Source organism: Salvelinus alpinus, chromosome 11 (assembly GCF_045679555.1).
Source record: "Salvelinus alpinus chromosome 11, SLU_Salpinus.1, whole genome shotgun sequence".
In the NCBI taxonomy this organism is placed as follows: domain Eukaryota; kingdom Metazoa; phylum Chordata; class Actinopteri; order Salmoniformes; family Salmonidae; genus Salvelinus; species Salvelinus alpinus.
The window spans coordinates 55,167,763-55,183,588 of record NC_092096.1 but is presented as its reverse complement, the minus strand read 5'-3'; the positions used below and the strand labels follow the sequence as shown (position 1 = coordinate 55,183,588).

Here is a 15,826-nt window from a genome sequence, read left to right as displayed (position 1 = left end):
TCCTACTTCCGAGGAAGGTCTATGTTTAGCTTGAAGTCTCGCGATAGTTCTGGTGAACGTAACATGGCGGTGTCTTGTGTTTACAAATTCGCAGCATGACTTCGTGACTGCTGCTATCCAAGTCCAGTGTGCTGCTACGTTGTTGTCATTCAAATACTCTATTTCAGTAAAGAAGAGTTTCGCCTTTGCCGAAGAGGCTGTGAAACCTAATAGAAAAACCGTAAGGCCGACCAAAGAGGTAGCTAACTAACATTAGTTAGCATCGCTAGTTGTCCATCTGTAACTGTTTTCTAGTAGCTAGTTAGCTAATTGCTAAACTAGCCGTAATTTAACCAACCCTCGCATTTAATATCATTTTAACACTGATGGCGTAATTTTGTCGATATTGTGATGTAGTGCTGAATGATTGGTTATATGTTTGTTAGCTAGCTAGATGGGTTTTATTTGACGTGTATCAATGATGTAGTGTGTTCGTATTCAATTTCTCCCTGCCAACCCCTCTACCCCTCCAGTGTCCCGTGCCGTGGGTGCTGTGATGACCACAACCTCCCCCAGACTGAGACATCCACAGTGCAGGAAGAAGCACCCTAGTAGCACCTACCACACTAACGTCTGACACAGGCAGACCACCAGGGAGCCAGGATATACAACTCAGCACTGTGACACCGGGGGAAAGAAGATTTGAGAGGAAGCACCGAAGGATAGGACGAAAGAGTGATCGAGAGAGATGTCTGGTCCAGTAGAGGGGGGTGAAAGTGGGGATGTGGCAGAAGTTGGATGGGAGGCAGAGGTGGAAAGCGAGCCTCCTCAATCAGCACCACCTCTATCCCAGGGTGAGTGCTTAGAACTGGGGGTGAATAAAGAAGAGGCCCCTCCAGCAGCTAAGCAGCCCAGGCTCAGTGGAGAGGGGTTGGGGCTGAGTCTCAGCCTGGACCCCCCTGATACACATGAAGGACCCATAGAACAGGCAGGATTGGGGCAAGAAGACTTGGCTGTACTGACCCATAATGGAGGTAAAGTTGTTACCAGTCGTTGTATTCCAGGAAAGCTTCATTCACGGGTGTGCATCTCTCTAAATATTCTAAGTCAATGCTTATCATGTGTGATTCACATTCCTTGTAAAAAAAAAAAAAAAAAAGAGAGGAGTTTAAGGTACAGAAGATGGGGAATATAGCCTCTAGCCTCTTGACTTAATGGAATAATAGTCTTTAACTCATAATGTTTATCCATATCTCTTAGAGGCCAACCAGCCAAGTGTGATGGAAGGAGGAGAAGAAGATGTGGGAGCCAAAGAAGTAGAATGCCATGAGAATGGAGGTCCTTGTGAGGACCACGGCACGAGAGAGGGAGGAGAGGAGAAGGTGGAAGAGGGGGAACAGGAAAGTTCAGCTGAAAGCACCAGCGAAGGACAAAAGTATGTGAAGAATTTTAGGATTATTCTAGGTAAATACTTTAGAAGCTAAAGAATTAAGCACACGGAGGTTTGAAGAGCCATTTCAGCTGTGCTATTTGGGTGTCCAAACCTTTAAATTATCCATCCACTGTTTTGTTTGTCCTCATCTATGTATTTCTCATGTACTGCGGCCTACTCTTATCCCCTCGCTCCTATCTGCAGCCTGGGTCTCGATTTCAGCCAGAACCCCCAGATGCTGACTGGTTCCTGGGCTGAGTACTCCAGCCTCCCTGAGAACTACCTCAAGGGCTGCAAATGGTAGCTCCCTCTTAAAATATTGTTCCTTGGTTGATTACGTGGTTTAGGATCCATTTTGCTTTACAGGCTATCTGAAGAAGTAACTGTGTTAATTCTCCAGGGCCCCAGATGGCTTGTGCATCCTGACCAACAGTGCAGACAACGTGCTGCGTGTCTACAACCTCCCCCCTGAGATCTACAGCTACAACTGGGACCTGCTCACTGAGATGGTGAGGCTCCAGAGATTTAATTCACTAGAAAGCCAACCAAACGGGGAGGGATCAACCTGAATTTGTCCAATAGAAACACTTGTTTTCGTTGCAAATTGTTTTCTGTTGCAAAACGTATTGCTTAATGAATACACCACAGGGTAACTGACTAAAATGGCTAGGTTCCCCTTGGAGATCAACACAGTATTTATCTCATGTCTCCCCTTCTCTCCCCTGCAGAGTCCAGTGCTGAAGATGGCAGAGGGGGACACCATCTATGACTACTGCTGGTACCCCAAGATGAGCTCCCTGGACCCTGACTCCTGCTTGTGAGTTCAATCAATCGAATGTTATTTATAAAGCCATTTTTTTATGTGAACAGTTGTCACAAAGCGCTTTAAAGATGGAATCCGCAGTAGGGTTAGCAGTTCCACTGTCTGTCCCGCTTCTGTTTTGTTTTTTGCAGAGCTGGGGAACGTAACGCACCGCAGTCCCCTCAAAACAAAAATCGGTACATATTCAGCTGTTCTATCACGCCAGCAATGATGTCTAATGGGGGGGGACAGTGTTCTTTGTTTGAAATAACGTCTTTGTTGTTCTAACATCGATAACGGACGTGGCAGTTTCACTGCTATGGATTCCAGCTTTAAAGGGAGACTTCAAAATTGTTAAACAGCACCACCTCAACATAAGTGAAAATGATGCGTTTCAATGTTTTATTGTTAAAAGATAGAGGAAGATAAGTGTTTCCAATGACGTCATCGGTGTGATTTTGACCAATTATGAGTAGGCATTGCCTACTAATTGGTTAATGATGTCATTGGAAACACTTGATCGTTCTATCTTTTTTACTACAAAACATAGAAATTTGCCATTTTCACATATGTTGATGTTGGGGTGGTGCTGGAGATTATTCGTATCTTTCTTTATTTCCCTTTAAGCTACAGTGCCTTCAGAAAGTATTCGTACCCATTGACTTATTCCACATTTTGTTATTATAGCCTGAATTCAAAATGGATGAAATAGATTTCTCACCCATCTACACACAATACCCCAATATGTTTTTAGAAATGTATTGAAAATGAAATACACAAGTATTCACACCCCTGAGTCAATACATATTAGAATCAACTTTAGCAGCAATTACAGGTGTGAGTCTTTCTGGGTAAATCTTTTAAGAGTGTTGCACACCTGGATTGTACAATATTTGCACATTATTCTTTTTTTAAATTCTTCAAGCTCTGTCAAGTTGGTTGTTGATCATTGCTTGACAGCCACTTTCAATTCTTGCCATAGATTTAAGCCAAACTGTAACTAGGCCACTCAGGAACATTCAATGTCGTCTTGGTAAGCAACTCCAGTGTGCATTTGTCCTTGTGTTTTAGGTTATTGCTGAATGGTGAATTTGTCTCCCAATGTCAGTTGGAAAGCAGACTGATCCCAGGTTTTCCTCTAGGATTTTGCCTGTGCTTAACTCTATTGTGTTTATTTTTATCCTAAAAAAACTCCCCAGTCGTTGCCGGTGAAAAGCATGCCCATAACATGATGCAGCTACCACTAGGGCTGCGGAGGTCATGAAATTTTGTCAACCGGTTATTGTCTTGCAAAAGCCTGCCGGTCTCACGGTAATTGACCATTAATGAACATAAACGCGTTTATCTCCAGGCCTCCACACATGCACACCGCAGATGCCCCTTTTGGAACATCTATATTTTAAAGAAAGTATAATAAATCAATTTAATATACGCCATCAAAATAAGTCCATTATTTATTTTAGCCATGTCTAAAGAAACATGATATTAAGAAAAAGTATTTGAGAAGAACGCAGTATGCCAACTCATATTCTGTTTTCTGGCTATGCGCCAAACCGTAGAAAGGATATTTTTCCCATTCCAGAGCGAGAGTACGCGTATGGCTATGTTCAGCGTAAAAGTGATCATTTGAAACGGGTCCTATACACTAGATTTAGAGTTATTTGGCAACTTTAGTTGTGAATGATGATAACCTTAGAATGTCGTAGAAATCAAAAGATATATGGGCTACATGGTGCGACTACCGGCTATTGATGATTTGAGGAAGTTGCAAAAAAAGCTTATGCTCTGTTCCTTGCCTCAGGCTGCACACGCTGTTCTCATCAAGTGATCGTGTTTTCACCCATCGGACTGTCAATTTAATCTTGTAAATAATAATTAGTTGCAAGTTAATAAGGCTCATTATCAAATGGGCAGGAACTGGGGCAAAAGAAATGTAATTCACTCATGGCTACTCCGGTTATTTCGCCACGTGACAGGTGTTATTCCGCTCAAACGCCGTATGCTATGGGCTTTCCAACCCTGTTCCTGCAGCTACCCAGTGCTTCATTTGGGAAACCAAGTGAAATCTGTTCGGGAACATCGATATTAACATGTTTTCCCAATAACAAAATATTTCATTAAACTGTTGACAGCCCCTATCTCTGCATACTGGAGAAAGGCATGAAGAAGAGAGGGGAGGAGATGGAAACACACGGTGGCACCTCTAGCACCAGGGTCAGCGCACTCTCAAATGTTGTTTTTTGACATCATTGTAAGCCTGCCACATACACACTATACGATACATTTATTAAACATAAGAATGAGTGTGAATTTTTGTCACAACCCGGATCGTGGGAAGTGACAATGAACTCTTATAGGACCAGGGCACAAATAATAATAATCAATTATTTTGCTCTTTATTTAGCCATCTTATATAAAACTATGAATAACTCACCACAGGTTAATGAGAAGGGTGTGCTTCTGCACGTAACTCTGCAATGTTGGGTTGTATTGGAAAGAGTCTCAGTCTTAAATCGTTTTCCACACAGTCTGTGCCTGTATTTAGTTTTCATGCTTGTGAGGGCTGAGAATCCACTCTCACATTGGTAAGTAGTTGCAAAGGGCATCATTGTCTTAACAGCATGATTTGCCAAGGCAGGATATTCTGAGCGCAGCCCTATCCAGAAATCTGACAGTGGCTTCTGATTTAAATAAAATTTTCACAGAACCACTTGTTGCGATTTCAATGAGGCTCTCTTGTTCAGATATCGGTAAGTGGACTGGAGGCAGGGCATGAAAGGGATAACGAATCCAGTTATTTGTGTCGTCTGTTTCGAGAAAGTACCTGCGTAATTGTGCACCCAGCTCACTCCGGTGCTTTGCTATGTCTCATTTTACATTGTCCGTACACTTGAGTTAATTTGCACACAAACAATCATTCAATGATGGAAAGACCTGTGTGTTGTCCTTGTTAATGCAGACAGAGAAGAGCGCAGACTTCTTAATCATAGCCTCAATTTTGTCCCGCACATTGAATATAGTTGCGGAGAGTCCCTGTAATCCTAGATTCAGATCATTCAGGTGAGGAAAAAACATCACCCAGATAGGCCAGTCGTGTGAGAAACTCGTCATCATGCAAGCAGTCAGACAAGTGAAAATTATGGTCAGTAAAGAACTTTAAGCTCATCTCGCAATTTAAAAAAAGTGTCAATACTTTGCCCATTGATTACCAGCGCACTTCTGTATGTTGTAAAAGCATTACATGGTCGCTGCCCATATCATTGCATAATGCAGAAAATACACGAGAGTTCAGGGGCCTTGCTTTAACAAAGTTAACTATTAACCAAAACGTATTTTAAGCTGTCAGGCATTCCCTTGGCAGCAAGAGCCTCTCAGTGAATGCTGCAGTGTGCCCAAGTGGCGTCGGGAGCAACTGCATAGCCCCGTTGGAAAATCTTTATGCACTCTTTGAAAATGTGAATCACATTTTTTATTTGTCGTACCCCCGACAGCATTGCGCGAGTCCCATAGGGCGGCGCGCAATTGGCCCAGCGTCGTCCGGGTTTGGCCAGGGTAGGTCGTCATTGTAAATAAGAATTTATTCTTAACTGAGTTGCCTAGTTAACTAAAAAAAGAAAAAATCAAATTGTATTTGTCACATGCGCTGAATACAACAGTGAAATGCTTACTTACAAGCCCTTAACCAACAATGCAGTTTTAAGAAAATACCCCCAAAAAAGTTAGAGCTAAGAATAACAAATAATTAAAGAGCAGCAGTAAATAACAATAGCGGGGCTATATTCAGGGGGTACCGGTACAGAGTCAATGTGCAGGGGCACTGGTGTTGAGGTAATTGAAGTGACATATACATGTAGGTAGAGTTATTGAAGTGACTATGCATAGGTAACTCAGTGCTTTGTAGAAGCAGCGATTACAGCCTCGAATCTTCTTAGGTATGACGCTACAAGCTTGTCACACCTATATTTGGGGAGTTTCTCCCATTCTTCTCTGCAGATCCTCTCAAGCTCTGTCAGGTTGGATGGGGAGCATCGCTGCACAGCTATTTTCAGGTCTCTCCAGAGATGTTCAAGTCCGGGCTCTGGCTGGGCCACTCAAGGACATTCAGAGACTTGTCCCGAAGCCATTCCTGCGTTGTCTTGGCTGTGTGCTTAGGGACGCTGTCCTGTTGAAAGGAGAACCTTCGCCCCAGTCTGAGGTCTTGAGAGCTGTGGAGCAGGTTTTCATCAAGTATCTCTCTGTACTTTGTTCCGTTCATCTTTCTCTTGATCCTGACTAGTGTCCCTGCCGCTGAAAAACGGCAACATGATACTGCCCTCACCATTCTTCACCGTAGGGATGGTGCCAGGTTTCCTCCAGACGTGACGCTTGGCATTCAAGTCAAAGAGTTCAATTTTGGTTTCATCAGACCAGAGAAACTTGTTTCTCATGGTCTGAGAGTCTTTAGGTGCCTTTTGGCAAACTCTAAGCGGGCTGTCATGTGCCTTTTACGGAGGAGTGGCTTCCGTCTGACCACTCTACCATAAAGGCCTGATTGGTGGAGTGCTGCAGAGATGGTTGTCCTTCTGAAAGGTTCTCCCATCTCCACAGAGGAACTCTAGAGCTCTGTCAGTGACCATCGGGTTCTTGGTTACCTCCCTGACCAAGGCCCTTCTCCCCCGATTGCTCAGTTTGGCCAGACGACCATCTCGAGGAAGAGTCTTGGTGGTTCCAAACTTCTTCCATTTAAGAATAATGGAGGCCACTGTGTTCTTGGGGACCTTTAAAGCTGCATACATTTTTTTGGTACCCTTGACCAGATCTGTGCCTCGACCCAATCCTGTCATGGAGCTCTACTGACAATTCCTTCATTTCGTATTATTCTGTACGTAAATCTGAGACGATCCATTTAGTATAATGTTTTGGTATGTATTAAAATTGTTTGCCCATGACCCATTTTTGTAGGATATGTTACGATTTACAATTCTTATTATACGAATTTGCAAAACGTATGATATGTTAGGAATTCTGGCTAGCTGGCTAATGTTAGCTAGGGGTTAGGTTAAAGGTTAATGCATGTGCATAAGAGGAGATAACCATGACTCAACGGTCAACATTTTTACTGCGGTCATTTTTTATTTAACTAGGTAAGTCAGTTAAGAACAAATTCTTATTTACAATGACGGCCTACCCCGGCCAAACCCTAACCCGGACAACGCTAGGCCAATTGTGCGCCGCTCTACGGGACTCCCAATCACAAATGGTTATGATACAGCCTGGAATCGACCCAGGGTCTGTAGTGACACATCTAGCACTGAGATGCTGTGCCTTAGACCGCTGCGCCACTCGGGAGCCCGAGTGACTCATGACTGCCAGTGTGGTGGTAATACAGTCACTACAACAGCCCTAGCCACCACCATCCTTCAATATATGAAGAGTGGTACTCAGTGTTGTGTTGGATTTGCCCCAAACATAATGCTTTGTATTCATGATATAAAGTTAATTTCTTTGCCACATTTTTTTGCCATTTTAATTTAATCCCAGAGAAGTTTCCTTAATCTACGGCAACTGAGTTAGGAAAGACGCCTGTATCTTGCTAATGACTGGGTGTATTGATACACCATCCAAAGTGTAATGAATAACTTCACCATGCTCAAAGGGGTATTCAATGTATGCTTTTATTTTCACCCATCTACCAATACTGTAGGTGCCCCCCTTTGCGAGGTATGGTTGAATAGTGTTTGAAAACTTATTAGCTATTTGTTCAGAACTCCAAAGAAGTTACATATTGCAGCTTTAACAGAACTGGTTTTAAAGGGCCTTTTTTAAAGCACTGTAATTATTATGACTCCGTCTGTGCTGTGGCAAGCTGAGATCAATGTTGCCCAGCCGTTACCGTGGAGAATGCCATTGTTACGGGTTGGTAAGGAGGCCTTACCAACAGCGCACACCGCTTAACCTCTCCTCACACTGCCTCTGATGGTTCCTCTCTGATCAGTGCCCAGCGTGGGTTGTGGTCCACCCCACGAAGCGAGGAAAGCAACATATCCTCTAGACTAGAAGAAGGAGGGGGAATGAGAAAAAGAGAGGGGTCATGGGGTGGAAGGGGGACAGTACACAAGGAGTGCAGGATCAAACCATAAACAACACGGAACGGAGAACATTTCTTCACCGCAAGAAGAATTGGAGGGAATGAGGAAAAAAGGAAAGGGAGTTGACGAAAGAGAGGGGGGAGTGGAGGATGAGAGCATGAACGACCCAAGGAGATGATTGTCTGAGGGATTGAGAGCAGGACCCTGAGAGGAGCCGGGGTAACAGGGACGAGGATGCTAGTCGGAGCTGACACCCCATGTGAACTCCATCTGTGTGTGTGTGTGTGTTCAGACAGCATGATGTTTTGTCTGGTGTTGTTGAGGGTTACGGAGTGGAGTCAGTCAGGTGGGATGACGTGGCCCTAACGTTTCCTAAACATGTGTTCGGGGAGTCAAATGAACCATCGAAATATAAGTTTAGAAGACATCATTGCATCATGCTCACAGGTGGACGAGGCGTACTCCTGTTGTTTGGGTGTCTGGGGAATGTACTAAGATCTGATTGGTAGATATAGTAGGGTCTGTGAGGGGCAGTGGGATTCTTGGCTGTTTTTGTCATATTGGAGTGCTTCTGTTTAAAGTATCCCCCTCTCCCTCCCTTTTCCCCACCCCATCTTTCTCCCTCTCTTTTGTGTTTCTCCTCTCTCCCAGCTTTCCCTCCTCTCTCCCTCTTTCCCTCCCTCTCTTTCCCTCCTCCCTCTTTCCCGCTCTCCCTCCCTCTCTCCCTCGCTCTTTCCCTCCTCCCTCTTCCCCGCTCTCCCTCGCTCTTTCCCTCCTCCCTCTTTCCCGCTCTCCCTCCCTCTCTCTGCCTAAAGCGATGCGCTGTACCCTCCCGTAGAGTGTAGAATGGTCACTGGTGTTTCTCCTTTGAATTGCTTTCTGGGCCGGCGTCCAGGCTAGCTGTGGTGTACCATTATAATGAGGGGATTCCCAACAGACAGAACAAAGACACAGTGCCATAAGAGCACTGAGCCGCCCAGGCTAATTTCCTCTTGGCTAATTGAGCCTCAGTTCAGACAGTGATATTTAAGCGTTTGTGTTGGGCTGTTAGGTTCCCCCCCCCCGCAGTTATGTTAGTTGAAAAGCCATACAGTATGTCTGTTTGTTGATGGCTAGTTTTTTTTTGTCCATTATAAAGCAACAAACTGTTACTGAATAGATAAGAGGGGCTGAATGAAATTCAAACTGAAATAGTGACTGGGGAGTGAAGTACTGAAATGTCCTCTCTGATGGATCTGGCACAAAGCAGTGTCTGTGTGTCTGTTTTTCAAGGGAGATGAAAAAATGACTCTTCCTTTGTCCTGTTGTGACCCACACTTGTTTCCTTTCTTCCTCCATTTCCCTCAACCTCTTCTCTCTCTCCACCCATTTGTCTTTTTCTTTTCATCTTTCCATCCATCATTAACTTCCCTCCATGTCCAATCTTTTTGTCTCCATCCATCCTTTCCTCCATCTCTCTCTCTCCTCCAGTATAGCCAGCAGCAGTCGTGATAACCCGGTCCATATCTGGGATGCGTTCTACGGGGACCTGCGTGCCAGCTTCAGGCCCTACAACCATCTGGACGAGCTGACCGCAGCCCACTCCCTCTGCTTCTCCCCAGACGGATCACAGCTCTACTGCGGCTTCGACAAGACAGTGAGGGTGTTCTACACAGACAGGCCTGGACGAGATTGTGAGGAAAGGCCCACTGTAGGTTAGTAGAGTAGATAAGGGTTTCCCGAACTCGGTCCGGGGCTGGGTGCACGTTTTAGTGTTTTTGCCCTAGCACTCACTACACATTGGATTTAAAATAACCAAGTCATTATCAAGCTTTGATTATTTGTATCAGCTGTGTAGTGCTCGGGCAAAAACAAGAATGTGCACCCCATGTTATTTGCTCTTTCATTCTCTTCAGTGTAGACAGAGTAATATCTGTTATAATTTGTAATATCAGCTATAAATGGGCCAAGGTAGCCTAGTGGTTAGAGCGTTGGGCCAGTAAACGAAAGGTTGCTAGATAGAATCCCCGAGCTGACAAGGTAAAAAATCTGTCGTTCTGTCCCTGAACAAGGGACACTGTTCCTAGGCCGTCATTGTAAATAAGAATTTGTTCTTAACTGACTTGCCTAGTTAAATAAAAAATAAAAAAAATAAACACAGGGGATCCTGGTAAGTGCATTATTTTTCTTTGAAGTTATCAAATAATTCCAACGCAGCTGCATCAAATGATCTGATATGCATCCCACTGCTGGCTTGCCTCTGAAGTTAAGCAGGGTTGGTCCTGGTCGGTCCATGGATGGGAGACCAGATGCTGCTGGAAGAGGTGATAGAGAGCCAGTAGGAGGCACTGTTTCATTTGGTATAAAGAAACCCCTGTATATATCCCAATGCCCCAGGGCAGTGGTTAGGGACATTGCCCTGTATAGGGTGCCGTCTTTCGGAATGGATGTTAAACGGGTATCCTGACTCTCTGTGGTCACTGAAGATCTCATGGCACTTATCATAAGAGTAGGGGTGTTAACCCCGGTGTCCTGGCTAAATTCCCAATCTGGCCCTCACACCATCATGGCCACCTAATCATCCTCAGCTTCCAACTGGCTCATTTACCCCCCCCTTCTCTCGCCTGTAACTATTCCCCAGGTCATTGCTATGAATGACAGTGTGTTCTCTAAACTAAGGGTAAAGTAACAACATATTTTCCTAGATTTATAACCCATTAGTTATACCAGCAGCGCAAACCGAACCGGTCCTTAATATGTTGATCTGAACCCATGTGGACGCTGAGTGTGTGTTCCCTCTCCAGTGAAGAAACAGGGTCAGGGTCAGAGTGGCATCATCTCCTGCATGGCGTTCAGCCCGTGCCAGTCTGTGTACGCCTGTGGCTCGTACTCCCGCACCGTAGGCCTCTACTCCTGCCAGGACGGCTCTCAGCTGGCCCTGCTGCCGCCCAGGCACCACGGGGGCATCACACACCTCACCTTCTCACCCGACGGACACTACCTGTACACCGGGGGTCGCAAGGTGACCGAACGCAAACACAACCTCAAAGGGAGACATGGGGCTTGAAAAAGTACAGTGAGGGAAAAAAGTATTTGATCCCCTGCTGATTTTGTACGTTTGCCCACTGACAAAGAAATTATCAGTCTATAATTTTAATGGTAGGTTTATTTGAACAGTGAGAGACAGAATAACAACAAAAATATCCAGAAAAACGCATGTCAAAAATGTTATAAATTGATTTGCATTTTAATGAGGGAAATAAGTATTTGACCCCCTCTCAATCAGAAAGATTTCTGGCTCCCAGGTGTCTTTCATACAGGTAACGAGCTGAGATTAGGAGCACACTCTTAAAGGGAGTGCTCCTAATCTCAGTTTCTTACCTGTATAAAAGACACCTATCCACAGAAGCAATCAATCAATCAGATTCCAAACTCTCCACCATGGCCAAGACCAAAGAGCTCTCCAAGGATGTCAGGGACAAGATTGTAGATCTACACAAGGCTGGAATGGGCTACAAGACCATTGCCAAGCAGTTTGGTGAGTAGGTGACAACAGTTGGTGCGATTATTCGCAATTGGAAGAAACACAAAAGAACTGTCAAACTCCCTTGGCCTGGGGCTCCATGTAAGATCTCACCTCGTGGAGTTGCAATGATCATGAGAATGGTGAGGAATCAGCCCAGAACTACACAGGAGGATCTTGTCAATGATCTCAAGGCAGCTGGGACCATAGTCACCAAGAAAACAATTGGTAACACACTACGCCGTGAAGGACTGAAATCCTGCAGCGCCCGCAAGGTCCCCCTGCTCAAGAAAGCACATATACATGCCCGTCTGAAGTTTGCCAATGAACATCTGAATGATTCAGAGGACAACTGGGTGAACGTGTTGTGGTCAGATGAGACCAAAATGGAGTTCTTTGGCATCAACTCAACTTGCCGTGTTTGGAGGAGGAGGAATGCTGCCTATGACCCCAAGAAACCATCCCCACCGTCAAACATGGAGGTGGAAACATTATGCTTTGGGGGTGTTTTTCTGCTAAGGGGACAGGACAACTTCACAGCATCAAAGGGACGATGGACGGGGCCATGTACCGTCAAATCTTGGGTGAAAACCTCCTTCCCTCAGCCAGGGTATTGAAAATGGGTCGTGGATGGGTATTCCAGCATGACAATGACCCAAAACACACGGCCAAGGCAACAAAGGAGTGGCTCAAGAAAAAGCACATTAAGGTCCTGGAGTGGCCTAGCCAGTCTCCAGACCTTAATCCCATAGAAAATCTGTGGAGGGAGCTGAAGGTTCGAGTTGCCAAACGTCAGCCTCGAAACCTTAATGACTTGAAGAAGATCTGCAAAGAGGAGTGGGACAAAATCCCTCCTGAGATGTGTGCAAACCTGGTGGCCAACTACAAGAAACATCTGACCTCTGTGATTGCCAACAAGGGTTTTGCCACCAAGTACTAAGTCATGTTTTGCAGAGGGGTCAAATACTTATTTCCCTCATTAAAATGCAAATCAATTTATAACATTTTTGACATGCGTTTTTCTGGATTTTTTTGTTGATATTCTGTCTCTCACTGTTCAAATAAACCTACCATTAAAATTACAGACTGATCATTTCATTGTCAGTGGGCAAACGAACAAAATCAGCAGGGGATCAAATACTTTTTTCCCTCACTGTAGTCCTTTTAAAACAGACCACTCAGAGGGAGATTTGGGTAGGAGGAGCACAGTGTCACAGTGGAGAACGTGGTGGTTCTCTCAAACACATACTGTATTCACACATTCACTATCAGAGTTATTATTGCTCTTGTACGTTTTGAGGTGTTTGAAGTGTGTGTGTTTAACTATTGGTCCCCACAAGAATAGTAAACAAACATTTCACCAACTGGGGACATTTTGTTGGTCCCCATAAGGTCAAATGCTATTTCTAGGGGGTTAGGGTAAGAGTAGGGGTTAGGGAAAATAGGATTTTGAATGGGACAATTTTGTGTCCCCACAAGGTTAGCTGTACGTGACTGTGTGTGTGTGTATGTGTGTGTGTGTGTGTGTAGGACCCAGAGATTCTGTGCTGGGACCTGAGGGACCCGGGAAAGATTCTGTTCTCTCTGAAAAGGAATGTGGCCACCAACCAGCGGATCTACTTCGACCTGGACCCGTAAGTCCCTGCATCTCGTCTTCCTGCTACTCTCACAGCTAACCGTAGCCCGCCAATGCCCCATGTCCCGTTCCACCATTTGAGAAACCCTTGACTTAGTACCTAATACCCTTGAACCCTTTATCTACTCTTCATATTATACTCTTCATAACTGCTCTTCATATTATAGCATCTCTCGGTCTGTCTCTGTGTGTGTCGTTGTTAATGCTGACCGTGTGCGTGTAGGTCTGGCCGGTACTTGTTGAGTGGTGATACAGAGGGGGTGGTGTCAGTGTGGGACACCCTCACAGCTCCTCCCGATGGTAACCAGGAGCTACTGCAGCCTCACCTCCACTTCCAGGCCCATAGGGACTGCACCAACGGCATCAGGTAGGCTTTACCAAACCAAATGTATTTATATAGCCCTTCTTACATCAGTTGATGTCTCAAAGTGCTGTACAGAAACCCAGCCTAAAACCCCAAACAGCAAGCAATGCAGGTGTAGAAGCACGATTTTATTAACATTGTTTGACTGCTGAATCGATTTAATATACTAAATATATAGATTTTTAGAAGTGGTCTCCCACTTGCTGTTTGGGGGCAGCAATGTATTTGTCATTTCAATATGGCTCTTATTTTTTCTCAATGCCCCGTCCCGTCTCTCTCGTCCCTCCATTCTCCCCCTAGTGTCCACCCCTTTATGCCGTTGCTGGTGACGTCCAGCGGGCAGCGCCAGTTCCTCTCTCCGGGGGACAGTAGCGATGGAGACTCCTCGTGCTCTGAGGGAGATGTCGTGATGTTATCACCTACCCCAGAGGTCAGACAGGACAACGCTCTGACTGTGTGGTGGGCCGGACCACTTAGCCCAGCCAACGAGGGGGCGCAGGAGGAACCACCGCCCGTGGTGGTGATTGATTGAGGAGTAGCCCAGTTCAAACCCCCCTCTGGACTGAACCAAATGTCAAACTGCCAATATGAGAAAATTTAGTAGTAGTACTTATTCTGTTTAAAAGTATGGCAATCAATATATTGAGTTGTCCCTTGGATTCAGCGAATTACAGTTTCCCCAGTCTCGAAGCCAAGATACAAACTATTGTGAATGCTAACATGCTATTACAATTGAATGGTAATGTGCTACTATGCTAGCAGGGAGCTTACCAATTCCAAACCAAATGTAATTGTAAAACCTCTCAGGTTCAGATGACCACCACAGCCAGACCAGGCCCTGTGTGTTGGGTTGAATGTACATCAATCTACCTTCCACTCATATGTTGCTCTAGGGGAGTGTTCTGTTTACCTCGTGTTAGTCTTTTTTTATTGTTGTAAATGCCAAGCTGGTGGCATCGCTATACATGCATCAGTAAATGTATATTTTTGTAAAGCCATGGTGAATATTGTAGTTTCTGAATGTATTAAAATCGGTCAGCAGATAGCATAATTGCTGTAACCACAAACAGACGGATACCGCAAACGTCTTTTAAATTTTTTTTTTATCGTGAACGAGATGACAGACTAACACAAACGTCGGTCTGTACTTTTTCTATTCCTTTCCCAGCGAGTCAACATGACACCTAGCAAGTGATCTACTGCGCACAGCCGATGTTTGTGCAGCCTTAGTCCTACAAGTTCTTGGGGTAAAATGATTAACAATATTTGTATAGGAAGAACGGTTGTGTCGTAGCACAAGTGATATTGTTTGTAAAGTAACCTACTAAATGCTTTTTTTTGCAAATTCTCCGTTGCTGGTTGCGGTGTAGTCTGACTGCAAATCCAGGGAAGCCACTAGAGGGCAAACTAACTGCTACAGGTGGATTATCGGTTTCACACAGAAACCTCAAATGATTTGCCTTTTCTTGTGTCGGTATTATGCTGAAGCTGAATTAATGTGTTGTAAAAATTCTGTTCTATTTTGTCTCTATATTTAGTTATTGTAGAATAAGCTATTCTAACAAGCCCAGGGGGTTATATATATTTGTTTTCTGAGAAGGATCTGTCATACACCTTTCGAGCATACCCTCAAACTAATGCACACAGACGCACGTTGTAAAACCACGGGTATAAGTAGAGTTAAGTGCCAAATTGGAGAGCGACACTGTTGTGTTGTGAAAGTTGCTAAGCGACCGTCTTAGAATAAGTGAAGGGCCTAGGGAGGGTGAAGTGGGGTACAAGACGGAGAAGGAGCGGGTGAGAGCGTTCGTGCCAAAAGGGAGAGAAATTGTCAGTGCTCTATCAGGGGTATGATTTTCACACAGACTAACAGTGAGCTAGCTGTGCATCGTCTAACTAGCCGAGAGTCTTCTTTTGGGAGTCTGGGGGTATTTTTAGGAGTCAAACAGAGAATAGGGAGGGTGTAATCCTCATCTATCCAGCCGAGGCTCGTTAGTAAGAAGGGTGTGATCTTCTGTTACCAGTCTAGGGGTGTCTGTCCTC

At 44.8% G+C, this 15,826-nt stretch overlaps 1 protein-coding gene across 2 annotated transcripts; it reads left to right on the top strand.

The window, feature by feature from the left end:
* Window positions 1–15: 15 nt before the first annotated feature.
* wrap53 (WD repeat containing, antisense to TP53) lies at window positions 16–14,854 on the top strand. Of its 2 annotated transcripts, none has more exons than XM_071333624.1 (11): window positions 16–220; window positions 513–1,013; window positions 1,240–1,414; window positions 1,616–1,711; window positions 1,812–1,920; window positions 2,140–2,228; window positions 9,752–9,975; window positions 11,065–11,282; window positions 13,314–13,417; window positions 13,643–13,786; window positions 14,084–14,854. In XM_071333624.1, the coding sequence occupies exons 2-11, from the start codon at window positions 728–730 to the stop codon at window positions 14,313–14,315; spliced, it is 1,677 nt and encodes a 558-aa protein (XP_071189725.1). In that variant the 5' UTR covers window positions 16–220; window positions 513–727; the 3' UTR covers window positions 14,316–14,854. The 2 variants fall into 2 exon arrangements, with proteins under 2 accessions (XP_071189725.1, XP_071189724.1); XM_071333623.1 differs by having other exon boundaries at window positions 16–238.
* Window positions 14,855–15,826: the final 972 nt, after the last annotated feature.